Source organism: Genypterus blacodes, unplaced genomic scaffold (genome assembly GCF_046128005.1).
Source record: "Genypterus blacodes isolate CSIRO-AG114 ecotype Tasmania unplaced genomic scaffold, CSIRO-AGI_Gbla_v1 ptg000325l_1, whole genome shotgun sequence".
NCBI lineage: Eukaryota > Metazoa > Chordata > Actinopteri > Ophidiiformes > Ophidiidae > Genypterus > Genypterus blacodes.
In genome coordinates this window covers 80,001-93,437 of record NW_027467112.1, presented here as the reverse complement: position 1 = coordinate 93,437, position 13,437 = coordinate 80,001, and the positions used below count along the sequence as shown (strand labels likewise).

General features: G+C 44.2%; 2 protein-coding genes across 7 annotated transcripts; one reads left to right on the top strand and one right to left on the bottom strand.

Annotated features, from left to right (window-relative positions):
- The first annotated feature begins 182 nt into the window (after positions 1-182).
- Positions 183-4,241, top strand: LOC142988368 (uncharacterized). 5 transcript variants are annotated; one of them, XM_076137519.1, is made up of 7 exons: positions 190-463; positions 539-865; positions 1,567-1,608; positions 2,967-3,275; positions 3,358-3,419; positions 3,450-3,558; positions 3,796-4,235. In XM_076137519.1, exons 1-7 carry the CDS (start codon positions 430-432, stop codon positions 3,942-3,944), a joined length of 1,032 nt encoding a protein of 343 aa, XP_075993634.1. In that variant the 5' UTR covers positions 190-429; the 3' UTR covers positions 3,945-4,235. The 5 variants fall into 5 exon arrangements, with proteins under 5 accessions (XP_075993637.1, XP_075993633.1, XP_075993634.1 ...); XM_076137521.1 differs by having other exon boundaries at positions 191-463; positions 3,403-3,419; positions 3,796-4,234; XM_076137518.1 differs by having other exon boundaries at positions 189-463; positions 3,358-3,558.
- Positions 4,242-5,954: 1,713 nt separating this feature from the next.
- Positions 5,955-10,473, bottom strand: LOC142988374 (immunoglobulin kappa light chain-like). 2 transcript variants are annotated; one of them, XM_076137532.1, is made up of 5 exons: positions 9,945-10,473; positions 9,543-9,869; positions 8,773-8,808; positions 6,349-6,657; positions 5,955-6,266 (listed from the first exon to the last, which is right to left on the bottom strand). In XM_076137532.1, the coding sequence occupies exons 1-5, from the start codon at positions 9,976-9,978 to the stop codon at positions 6,088-6,090; spliced, it is 885 nt and encodes a 294-aa protein (XP_075993647.1). In that variant the 5' UTR covers positions 9,979-10,473; the 3' UTR covers positions 5,955-6,087. The 2 variants fall into 2 exon arrangements, with proteins under 2 accessions (XP_075993647.1, XP_075993648.1); XM_076137533.1 differs by having other exon boundaries at positions 9,555-9,869; positions 9,945-10,472.
- Between the last annotated feature and the right edge of the window lie 2,964 nt (positions 10,474-13,437).

Genomic DNA, 13,437 nt, shown 5'->3' with positions numbered 1-13,437 from the left:
ATTTATTGGTTTATGAATCAATATTGTGCTGTGATATTGATTGATCATAAACAGCGTCAGTGTTGTGTTTACAGCTTGAACATGAAAGAAAGCAGGTGGAGCGTTGAAGCTTTAAACGTCTTTAAAAACATCTTCTTGTCACTCTGTGTTTGCTGCCGGTCCAAAGGTTCGGTTCTGGTCCTGCTGAGTCCAGTTGAAGTTGCTAAAGTGCAGCCTGAGTGCAGAAGCTGATCTCCATGGTTGGAGCGGCGAGGCGTTTCAAACCTCCCTCTCAACAGGAAACCATCAAACAGCTTCAGCCGCTCAGCTGTCAATCACCAGCCGCAGCCTTATCTTTCCACCCGGGGGAAGTTTGAGGACCTGATAGAAAGCAGGTGGCCCTGGTCTGATCTCACAGCTCAGCAGAGCTTCAGAGCTTCACTCCACAAAATGTTTCTCCTGCCAGCCGCTGCTCTGTGTTCAGGTGAGTGTTTCCAGCCAATCAGCACCTGATGACTCAACCTGGAGACCCACTAAACTTCATTTATGGTCTCTACAGTGCTGGTTACCATGGCAGCACAGCTGATTCAGGACCAAGTGTCAGTGACCAGGAGAGCTGGAGAGGAAGTCTCCTTCAGCTGTGGAGGAACTGACCAGTGTGATGACTATGTATTGTGGTACCAGAAGAGAGAGAAGGAAACATTCAGACTGATTCTTTTTATTGATATGAGCGATGGTGAAGTTATTTCAGGTTCCAACCATCCACAAGAAGATGATTTCACAGCTGTGTGTAATGGGACAAGAAGCTGTGAGCTGCAGATCAACAAAGTCAAACTCTCTCATTCAGCCGCGTACTACTGTGTGTGTTGGGGAGAAGGAGACCACAGTGAGCTGGGATCCCTGCAGGCTGTACAAAAACCAAGTCACACACACACACACACACATAGCACAGGCACACGCACACGCACACACAGGCAGGCACACACAAACACATGCACACACAGGAAAACACACACACACAAACACACACACAGGCACACACACACATACACAGGCGCACACACAAACACACAGGCACACACATACACACACACACACACACACACAAACACACACACAAGCACACACACATACACACAGGCACAAACACACAGGCGCACACACACACACACACAGGCACACACACACACACACACACACACACACACAGGCACAGTACAAACACTGTAGAGACAAACACTCTCCTCCAGCTCTTTCAGAATAAAAGCCTGCAGCCTCACTCTGCTGGTGAGTGGAGTCGTCCTGAACACGTTCACTGACGTAGAGAAGAAGAAAGTGTGTGTCCCTCTGTCAGCAGGACATCACCATCACCTGCACCTGATGGTTTGTGACCCATAAACCAGAAGAAGGCTGAGACCAAGGCTGAAATCAAATTAGACAACAGAAGACAATGAGACAGTCATGATGATATGAAGCCTGAAGCTGAAACATGGAGCTGATGATGAAGATGAAGAGTTCAGACGTGTGCAGCTCAGCCGACTCCTTCAACATGCAGAGGTTTTGGTTACAGGATGTTTCACTGTGGAGAGTTCTTCATCTTCGGCCGTGGCACTGCTCTGTATGTAACAGGTAAGATCATTATTGATTGTAAAGTTCCTCCCTTCTATAAAATGGCTGCTTTGACAGAATGTTTACGCTCAACTGGAAGAATTATGTTGAATGATTTTGTTTCTTCTGCATGAGAATAACATCATGAAGTCTTTACTTAAACTTGGGACCTGAGTTTGAGTCTGTAACTCCCCTGAATGAGACCAGGAGGGAAATGACAGAGGAGTTATTGATCAGTATTCATCATTCTTCATCATTCTTCCTCATTTTCCTGCTCTGTTTGTCACTAAATCTGTGGTTGAAGTGAATTTCCATGATGAAGAGGATTCTATAGATCCATCCAGAGTGTTGATGAAGGTCTCAGTCTCAGTGCCATCATGATTTCATTTACTGCTTTGACTTGAATACAAACTGAGTCACTCATTAATGTTATGGATCATTTGATTGATCTGTTATTTCAATCAGAATCAGAATAGATTTGATTGCCAATTAAAAGGAATTGTTTGCGGTTATTGGTGTGATATAAAACACATAAGACAACAAGACAACAACTATGAAGAGAAACTGAAATAAATTAGAAAAACACGAGAAATTAAGAAAATGAACTAAATTGAATAAGATCCAACGTAAAGGACAGATCTACAGTATGAATGTAAACATGTCATCTACAGTAAGATCAATATGAAACATACATTTAATTCATTGGAGAAAAAAACAACAAGTTGTGTTTAATATAAAGAAACAAATGAAGATGTGAATAAATACAAGAATGAAATAAGAATGAGGCAGAAAGTCAGGAAATATAGAGAAAAGGATTCATGTGATGAAGATTTAGTTTCTCCTATATTTATCAATCCAATCTAATTCTTCCATAAATGCCGTCTCCACTTTATTAGCCCTCTGAATGTCCCTGGGGTCAAACTGTCCCCAAGGACCATACAATACTAAAAAGTTGATAAAATGTGTTTTCTGTAATCAAATGGTCTGAAATGTATAGGGGTTGTTTGATACGATGCTCTTCATGATTGGAAGAAATTTGAAGTCATTTGATTGAATTTTGGGTGTTTTATTGAATTTTGAACTCCTTTGCTCTTGAATTGTGGTGATGCGTTGGACTGGAGTCAGACTAAAGCTGTGACACAAAAAATGAAAATTTACACTTTTTGGTTTAGATAACGGTCAAACTATTTGGGGTCAATTTCACCTCAGAGGGCCTTAGGTGTGTGTGTGTAACACGGGAGGACATTACAAGGGTTAGGTACATGTGCATGCAGGCCTGTAGGAACTTGCTCATGATTGGATCTGTCAATCATTCACCAAAGTGTTGAGAATGAGAAATGATGTTGACTGTGTGTTTGCTGTCTGCTGCCAAACCTCAGATGATTCTGTTGTGAGGCCCGTGGTGAGTGTTTACCCTGCAGTGCCCACGGCCCAGCTGCAGGGGAGGAGCACCCTGCTGTGTCTGGCCTCAGGCATGTCTCCTCCTCTGGTCCGCTTCTCCTGGAAAAGACAGAAGGAGAACGGCTCGCTGGAGGAGCTGCCCGCCGCCCAGGGAGGAGAGCAGCTGGAGCTCAGAGAGCCGGGCCGCAGCGCCGCCGTCAGGATCGTCCGGCAAGAGGCCGCCGCCTACCGGTACGTCTGCTACGTCCAGCACGAGGCCGGCACAGTGGAGGCACAGACGGCACAAGGTAACGAGCCCAGACAGACTGTGTGAGCCGCTGATTCACACAAGAGCTGAAGTCCAACATGTTCCCCCTGTTCCTGCTTCAGAGGTTCCTGCTTCAGAGCTTCCTGCTTCAGTGGTTCCTGCTTCAGAGGTTCCTGCTTCAGAGGTTCCTCCTTCAGAGGTTCCTGCTCCAGAGGCTCCTGCTTCAGTGGTTCCTGCTTCAGAGGTTCCTGCTTCAGAGCTTCCTGCTAATACAACAGCGACTCACCCAGAGAGCCAGCAGACACATGAGGCCCAACCTGACCGTAAGACCGCCTGCTGCCCTCTGCACCAGCAGCTCACATGTTCCACTGCAACACACAGCCACATTGGAAAGACAAAGACAAAGGGCAGCCACATTTGGCCTCAGTGTGAAATTAGAAAGTCTTCTAAAATGAGAGAATGAAGAAGAGTTCATCTGCAAGAACAGGATTATTACATTTCAATCCTGTTGTGCATTCATGTCAATCAAACTGTCCTGACCGGCTCTCTCCCTCTCTCAGTGACCTTGCAGTCAGAGTGCAGGGTGAAGCTGCTCTGTGTGCTGTACTCAGTGCTGGTGATGAAGAGCTTGGTGTACTGCTGTGGAGTCTCTCTGCTGCTGATCCTCACAGGCCAGCAGTCGTCCAGCAGGCTCACACACGCTGACTGACTGTTCTCCAGCTGGGTTCCCGTCTGTCTGACAGACCTCCGCCCTGAACCCACAGAGCCTGACGGCAGACCTGAGCCGTCCATCTAGTCCACATGTTTGATGTGCTGGGAAGCTTCAGCAATAAATTCCTTCACATACAAAAACGTCCCATGGATTTTGTTCCCCACTCTTTAATGTCATATTGTTTGATGGTTAGTGTTGTTTGCTTTGTTGTTGTTGTTCCTGATCTTCCTCCTGATCCCATCATGAGGATGAATTGAGGCCTGGATCTCAACTTCCTTCAGTTCAATCATTCAAACTTCATTAAATTAAGGTTGTATTTCTCATAACTGCACAGCCAATCAGAGTGGTTGTAAAGCCTGGAGCTTCCTGTGCTGCGGCGTTCACACTGTGAGAGTTTGTGCTCTGCAGCTTTCACACTGATGCTGCTGTGGTTTAGAGTCGATGGTTCTAAACCACAGAATGCTTCCAGGAAATCCTCCTTTAATACTGCAGCTTCTTCATCTGTGACCCAAACCTGCAGCAACAACAACTCAGACAGAAGAAGAGAAGAAGAGACAGAGACACAAAGACCCTGCAGAGAGCAAACGCTCACATTACAAATGATTAAAGACTACATTTATGACTTTATACTTGAATAAACAACACAACTCCAGAGCTCAATGACACACACACACACAAACACACACAGACACACACACACACACACACACACACACACACACACACACACACACACACACACACACACACACACACACACACACAAGCAGCCTAATCTACAGCTCATCTATCAATCATCTCCTATAGATGTCACATTGGTAGATGCGGTTTCAGCTGCAGCAGTTTCCTGACTCATCTCAAGTAAACACACACACACACACACACACACACACACACACACACACACACACACAAACACACCCACACACCCACACACCCACACACACACACACACACACAAACACACACACACACACACACACACACACACAAAGTTTAACACTGTAGGTTTACACAAGCAACTTCCTGTGATATTCAACATTTGATTGTTTGTCTTTGTGTTACCGTGGTTGCTGGGCCGGGTCTCTTCCTCATGGAGTCAAAGCTGTGGCAGAAGGCTGAGGACTCTGAAATCCTTAACGGACTGTAGTGTCTACACAGGTCTATAGAAAGTGTGGTATTGTGGAATGTGTAGGAGAAGAGACCTCTGAGTCAAATTTAGAGGTCCATAGACAATGGGTCAGGGTTTAGGGCTCCATATAGAATAGGATACAGAGGTCTTACATAGTTTCACAAGAACAAGCATGGTATAAAAAGGAGCAATACAAGCAAGACAGTGTCAGCGGAGACTTCTTCTTCGTCTTCACATCATCGCCATGGAATGAACAACAGGACCGAACCATGTGCTGCGTGTGGCGGGGGGGTTCAGGTTGAGCTTCTGTTGTCTTGTATGGAGTTGGTGTCCATCTTTCAACCTCTTGTGTGTGATTTGGTTTGCTTGGGTTCCCTCATGTGTCAGTTAGCATCTTGTTCTGTTGCGGTTCTGTTGAACACCTGGCTTGGTGCCGATCCGGGAAGATCCGGCTCACATTTATGTCACGATCCACACTCAAAGGCTGTAATGAGGTCCAGATCCAGATCCATTTAAAGATACGCCTTCTTACCACAAATACAGAAATACATCTCCTATTATTCAGGTGATTTATTGTTTTTGCACACTTGTATGATCAAATCAGGACTAAATGAGTCTGGACTCGGTCTTGCTCTTCTAGTTTTGTGTGTGAACGTTCATAATCCTCCTTTTAGAGACGTTCAGTGATGGAATCTTCACAAATAAGAGCATTTTAAAAACACAAACTCTTCTTCTTGTTTCCAATAAACGGCTGAACTCAAATTTGAACCTGGAAGAACTCAGGAAGAACAACAACAACAAGGCAAACAACACTAACCATCAAACAATATGACATTAAAGAGTGGGGAACAAAATCCATGGCACGTTTTTGTATGTGAAGGAATTTATTGCTGAAGCTTCCCAGCACATCAAACATGTGGACTAGATGGACGGCTCAGGTCTGCCGTCAGGCTCTGTGGGTTCAGGGCGGAGGTCTGTCAGACAGACGGGAACACAGCTGGAGAACAGTCAGTCAGCGTGTGTGAGCCTGCTGGACGACTGCTGGCCTGTGAGGATCAGCAGCAGAGAGACTCCACAGCAGTACACCAAGCTCTTCATCTCCAGCACTGAGTACAGCACACAGAGCAGCTTCACCCTGCACTCTGACTGCAAGGTCAGAGGGAGAGAGCCAAGGACAGCAGGAACCTCTGAAGCAGGAACAGGGGGAACATGTTAGACTTCAGCTCTTGTGTGAATCAGCGGCTCACACAGTCTGTCTGGGCTCGTTACCTTGTGCCGTCTGTGCCTCCACTGTGCCGGCCTCGTGCTGGACGTAGCAGACGTACCGGTAGGCGGCGGCCTCTTGCCGGACGATCCTGACGGCGGCGCTGCGGCCCGGCTCTCTGAGCTCCATCTGCTCTCCTCCCTGGGCGGCGGGCAGCTCCTCCAGCGCGCCGTTCTCCTTCTGTCTTTTCCAGGAGAAGCGGACCAGAGGAGGAGACATGCCTGAGGCCAGACACAGCAGGGTGCTCCTCCCCTGCAGCTGGGCCGTGGGCACTGCAGGGTAAACGCTCACCACGGGCCTCACAACAGAATCATCTGAGGTTTGGCAGCAGACAGCAAACACACAGTCAACACACAGCAGCTTACAGGCCTGAAGTGCACTCAGTGTGATCCTGCTGAGGACAGCAGGAATGGTCTCCGAGGACATTTGAGACCTGCGTTCTCCTATAAAGACCCTGAGAGATGATCCATCAAATATATTTACATCAGGAGTCCAAGTCCCCCTTAAGTGTGACAGATGCATGAACCCAAGCAGCTCCAGTCTGATCAGCATGGACACCTTTCTTTAGTTCTTTAGCAGATGAGCAGAAAGCATCCAGGTCTCTCTCATGTACGTCTGCTCCTGTGGGACTTTACTCAGGAAGGTAGAGGAGCTTTGTTCACAGTTGGACGCTGCAGTTTAACTTCATTCTCATTTCAACACTTTGGTGAATGATTGACAGATCCAATCATGAGCAAGTTCCTACAGGCCTGCATGCACATGTACCTAACCCTTGTAATGTCCTCCCATGTTACACACACACACACCTAAGGCCCTCTGGGGTGAAATTGACCCCAAATTGTTTGACCGTTATCTCAACCATAAAGTGTAGATTTTCAATTTCTTGTATCACAGCTTTAGTCTGACTCCAGTCCAACGCATCACCACACATTTTTTCCATTTATTTTGGAATTTAGGGCCAAAAGGCCTTGTTTACATTCAATATACCCTATTTTTGAGTTTAAGAAATGGGAAAAAAATGTTTTAAATATTTGATATGATCTTGACTATTGGACATGAACCGGAGTGGAATCTGTCAAAGTTAAGTGAGGGTGCCGTTTTTGAATTTTTTGAATTTTGGACTGAGAGCAAATACTAACACCTACTGTCCTCTGGGGTCACACTGACCCCAAAATGGTTTGACTGTTATTTGAAGCATAAAGTATACATTTTCAATTAATTTAGTGGTGCAATCATTAAATAACCATTGCTTGACCACACACATCAAACATCCAAGATAACAGATGTGTTGGAGAGCAGTCTGCTGTGACTTTTTGCTCCATAACATAACTTTGTGCTTCGGCACCATTTTCACCCCAGGAGCAAAGGAGTTAAAAATTCAATAAAACACCCAAAATTCAATCAAATGACTTCAAATTTCTTCCAATCATGAAGAGCATCGTATCAAACAACCCCTATACATTTCAGAGCATTTGATTACAGAAAACACATTTTATCAACTTTTTAGTATTGTATGGTCCTTGGGGACAGTTTGACCCCAGGGACATTCAGAGGGCTAATAAAGTGGAGACGGCATTTATGGAAGAATTAGATTGGATTGATAAATATAGGAGAAACTAAATCTTCATCACATGAATCCTTTTCTCTATATTTCCTGACTTTCTGCCTCATTCTTATTTCATTCTTGTATTTATTCACATCTTCATTTGTTTCTTTATATTAAACATAACTTGTTGTTTTTTTCTCCAATGAATTAAATGTATGTTTCATATTGATCTTACTGTATATGACATGTTTACATTCATACTGTAGATCTGTCCTTTACGTTGGATCTTATTCAATTTAGTTCATTTATTTAATTTAGTTTGTTTTCTAATTTATTTCAGTTTCTCTTCATAGTTGTTGTCTTGTTGTCTTATGTGTTTTATATCGCACCAATAACCACAAACAATTCCTTTTAATTGGCAATCAAATCTATTCTGATTCTGATTGAAATAACAGATCAATCGAATGATCCATAACATTAATAAGTGACTCAGTTTGTATTCAAGTCAAAGCAGTAAATGAAATCATGATGGCACTGAGACTGAGACCTTCATCAACACTCTGGATGGATCTATAGAATCCTCTTCATCATGGAAATTCACTTCAACCACAGATTTAGTGACAAACAGAGCAGGAAAATGAGGAAGAATGATGAAGAATGATGAATACTGATCAATAACTCCTCTGTCATTTCCCTCCTGGTCTCATTCAGGGGAGCTACAGACTCAAACTCAGGTCCCAAGTTTAAGTAAAGACTTCATGATGTTATTCTCATGCAGAAGAAACAAAATCATTCAACATAATTCTTCCAGTTAAGCGTAAACATTCTGTCAAAGCAGCCATTTTATAGAAGGGAGGAACTTTACAATCAATAATGATCTTACCTGTTACATACAGAGCAGTGCCACGGCCAAAGAGGTCTCCACAGTGAAACATCCTGTAACCAAAACCTCTGCATGTTGAAGGAGTCGGCTGAGCTGCACACGTCTGAACTCTTCATCTTCATCATCAGCTCCATGTTTCAGCTTCAGGCTTCATATCATCATGACTGTCTCATTGTCTTCTGTTGTCTAATTTGATTTCAGCCTTGGTCTCAGCCTTCTTCTGGTTTATGGGTCACAAACCATCAGGTGCAGGTGATGGTGATGTCCTGCTGACAGAGGGACACACACTTTCTTCTTCTCTACGTCAGTGAACGTGTTCAGGACGACTCCACTCACCAGCAGAGTGAGGCTGCAGGCTTTTATTCTGAAAGAGCTGGAGAAGAGTGTTTGTCTCGACAGTGTTTGTAAAACTACTGTGCCTGTGTGTGTGTGTGTGTCTGTGTGTGTGTGTGTGTGTGTGCCTGTGCCTGTGCCTGTGTGTGTGTGTATGTATGCGTGTGTGTGTGTGTGCGTGTGTGTGTGTCCCTGTGTGTGTGTGTATTTGTGCCTGTGTTTGTGAGCCTGTGTCTTTGTGCCTGTGTATGTGTGTGTGCCTATGTGTGTGTTTGTGTGTTTGTGTGTGTGTGTGCCTGTGTGTATGTGTGCGCACTCCTGTGTGTTTGTGCCTGTGTATGTGTGTGTGTGCCTGTGTGTGTGTGCCTGTGCCTGTGCGTGTGTGTGTGTGTGTGTGTGAGTTGGTTTTTGTACAGCCTGCAGGGATCCCAGCTCACTGTGGTCTCCACTCCAACACTCACAGTAGTACGTGGCTGAATGAGAGAGTTTGACTTCGTTGATCTGCAGCTCACAGCTTCTTGTCCCATGACTCACAGCTGTGAAATCATCTTTTTGTGGATGGTTGGAACCTGAATAAACTTCACAATTGCTCAATCTTATATAAAGAATCACTCTGAATGTTTCCTTCTCTCTCTTCTGGTACCAAAATACATAGTCTCTAACACACAGGTCAGTTCCTCCACAGCTGAAGGAGACTTCCTCTCCAGCTCTCCTGGTCACTGACACTTGGTCCTGAATTGGCTGTGCTGCCATGGTAACCAGCACTGTAGAGACCATAAATGAAGTTTAGTGGGTCTCCAGGTTGAGTCATCAGGTGCTGATTGGCTGGAAACACTCACCTGAACACAGAGCAGCGGCTGGCAGGAGAAACATTTTGTGGAGTGAAGCTCTGAAGCTCTGCTGAGCTGTGAGATCAGACCAGGGCCACCTGCTTTCTATCAGGTCCTCAAACTTCCCCCGGGTGGAAAGATAAGGCTGCGGCTGGTGATTGACAGCTGAGCGGCTGAAGCTGTTTGATGGTTTCCTGTTGAGAGGGAGGTTTGAAACGCCTCGCCGCTCCAACCATGGAGATCAGCTTCTGCACTCAGGCTGCACTTTAGCAACTTTAACTGGACTCAGCAGGACCAGAACCGAACCTTTGGACCGGCAGCAAACACAGAGTGACAAGAAGACGTTTTTAAAGACGTTTAAAGCTTCAACGCTCCACCTGCTTTCTTTCATGTTCAAGCTGTAAACACAACACTGACGCTGTTTATGATCAATCAATATCACAGCACAATATTGATTCATAAACCAATAAATCTGAGAAATAATCAAATATATATCTAAACATTAAAAGAAGAAGAAGAAGAAGATATTTATTTATTTATTAACATCTGAATGTGTGAAATGTTTCCAACCAGATCAAACAGAAAAAGCCTGAACCTGCACTCCTTCAACTTACAAGGTTAGAATGAAAATGTTTCAAATCAATTATCAAGACATAAAAGTGATCAGCAAGGCTTCAATCCAAATACTGTATTATTACAACAAATAAAGTAACTATCAATATCCTCAGGTTACCAAACAAATACTGTTCTAAAATAGTGTTTACATATCTGCCGATTTTTAAAAGTAACCCCAATAATAATAAAAGTACCATCATGTTATACAATTGCTATATTTTGCGTGCAGAGTTTTTTTTTTGCATATTCTCAGTATTTAATTGTGATGACAGTTTGTTTTTTTCCTCTTTCACATCTGATAACTCAAATAGTAAATTTAAAGGGTGTGCACATTAATTAAAGAACATTTCAGTTATTTTGTGAAGACTGGTCCCTATGACACACTGCTTTTCATTTTATTGAAATCGTTTAAAACTGATTTCTGACTAAATCTCAATTTATCATAAAGTAGATTTTTCACAATCACGTTACAAATAACAACGACAATGGTAGTTTTCATTTAATTAAATAAATGATTTCTGGTTTTATTATTGTCTCTTTCAAACTTGTATATTTAAGTCCGTGTAAATAAAAGATTAGATCGCTGTGGCGGAAATTCACGTTGACTTCTTTTGTCCCTGAGGTGGGTAAAATATCGCCTCCTTGTGGTGAACTGACGGAAGCACAGACACCCAAATATGCGGGACGATCACCATGACAACACGATGACGCTGCATCTTTACTTTACTAGAGACACTCTACTGACATCTAGTGGACGGAATAGCGCACAGCCTCACTTACACTAGTTCCCCTGCCGTTCTTCTTTTCCTTCCGGCCGGGTTAACCCTTCAGGGGTCGCCACAGTAAGTCATCCGTCTCCATCCACCCCTATCCTCTGCATCCTCTCCTCTTCCACCAGCTAACCTCATATCCTCCTTCACTACATCCATAGATCTCCTTCTCCTCTTCAGTCTTCCTCTAGGCCTCCTTGCCTGGTTGTTCCCACCTTAGCATCCTTTTCCCAATAGATTCCCTCTCCCTCCTCTGTACATGTCCAAACCATCTCAGTCTGGCCTCTCTGACTTTATCTCCAAAACATCTAACATGTGTCGTCCCTCTTATGAACTCATTCCTGATCCTATCCATCCTTGTCACTCCCAAAGAGAACCTCAACATTTTCATTTCTGCTACCTCTACCTCTTCCTCCTGTCTCTTCCTCAGTGCCTCTGTCTCCAAACTGTACAGCATCTCTGGTCTCACCACTGTCACGTCCATCTTTCCTCTCATTCTTGCTGAGACTCTTTTGTCACACATCACTCCTGACACTTTTCTCCAGCCGTTCCATCCTGCTTGCCCACGTTTCTTCACCTCTTCTCCACTCTCTGTTGCTCTGGACTGTTGACCTTAGGTTCTTCAAATCCTCCACCTTCTTGATCTTTTCTCCCTGTAACCTCACTGTTCCACTTGTGTCCCTCTCATTCACACACACATGTACTCTGTCTTACTGCGGCTCATCTTCATCCCTCTTCTTTCCGGTGCGTACCTCCACCTCTCCAGATTTTCCTCCACCTGCTCCCTGCTCTCACTACAGATCACAATGTCATCTGCAAACATCCTGGTCCATGGAGACTCCTGTCTGACTTCATCTGTCAATCTGTCCATCACCATAGCAAACAGGAAGGGTCTCATATCTGATCCTTGATGCAGTCCCACCTCCACGTTGAACTCCTCTGTCACACCTACGTCACACCTCACCGCCGTCTTGCAGCTCTCATACATGACCTGCAGCACTCTAACACAGGGGTTCTTAACCTTTTTGACCTCGGGGCCCAACCTTTCAGGACAGAATTGGTTATCTTACTCTTGATTTGATTTGTATTCAATAACGTTATCTAATCTACTTATAGTTTAACAGGCCTAAAGCGTGTCAAATGACATGAACCATGTGCTCATCACAAAGATATTGATCTATTTTTCAAACATAACCCAGCACAAACAACAACATGCAGAACAACAAAGAGGAGGGACTCAAAAAAACTGATGAAAAAACTTGGACACATTATTTGGAATGGACACATTCAAAATAATGTTTTTTTCTCAAATAAATAAACTGTATCAGTAAAAGTAAAGTGCAAATGAAAATACAGCCTTCTAATCTGCAAATGAATTTAAAAGGTGCATGGCAGAGGCCGAACTTGCTCTTCATAACAGTGACAAATGAAAAATAACAGCCACAACTCCATTTTTTTACTTCTTACACAGCTCAGACATGATCAGATCTAGTCTAGGTGGAATGGAGGAAAGGCAAACTCTCAGAGTTGCCTCCAGCGTTGATCTGAGTCTGTTTCGGGCTTTGGTCTTAGTTGTGGCCGGCCTAATATCATTCATAAACGCCACGGCAAGTGTGTCCATTTCATTTCGCATGGTTAGACACCTGCCGCGGTCCTGCTACGTCGCGTGTATGACGTCATAGGGTTGAATGAACGAATGAACAGCTGATCGGCCCTGATCGTCTCTTTTCTTTTTGCTATTTGTTGTTATTGAAGCAGATATTGTTCATGACATTGTGCAGACAGGTGTAGGGTATTTTGGAGATGATTTTTTATAGAGAAAGAGGGGAAAGAGGAGGGAGAGAGAAGGGAGGAAGGCTGTGTTATCCCTACTATTGTTGTTGATCTTTATACATAGACCCTGAGGTACAGTGTGAGCACAAGTGGGCTGGAGTTGCAATGATGTCATAGGGTACATACAGAACTTACAGGATGATGTCAAACAGCAATGTAGGCTAGAACAAATCGCATCATAGGTTGTGATAGAGAGAGAGAGAGATAGGGGAGAAACAAACAGGAAAGGAAAGAGAGACGGCGTCCCACCCCGAAACCCCACCCAACCCCACATTCATACAACC

Excerpts from the sequence above, each read along its gene's own strand:
- LOC142988368 (XM_076137518.1), top strand. The coding sequence starts at position 430 with ATGTTTCTCCTGCCAGCCGCTGCTCTGTGTTCAG. Across the intron at positions 866-1,566 it reads TTGGGGAGAAGGAGACCACA|AGTTCTTCATCTTCGGCCGT; the intron begins GTGAGCTGGGAT and ends TTCACTGTGGAG. Across the intron at positions 3,559-3,795 it reads ACATGAGGCCCAACCTGACC|TGACCTTGCAGTCAGAGTGC; the intron begins GTAAGACCGCCT and ends TCCCTCTCTCAG.
- LOC142988374 (XM_076137532.1), bottom strand. The coding sequence starts at position 9,978 with ATGTTTCTCCTGCCAGCCGCTGCTCTGTGTTCAG. Across the intron at positions 8,809-9,542 it reads GTGTTGGAGTGGAGACCACA|ACCTCTTTGGCCGTGGCACT; the intron begins GTGAGCTGGGAT and ends TTCACTGTGGAG. Across the intron at positions 6,658-8,772 it reads CACTGCTCTGTATGTAACAG|ATGATTCTGTTGTGAGGCCC; the intron begins GTAAGATCATTA and ends GCCAAACCTCAG.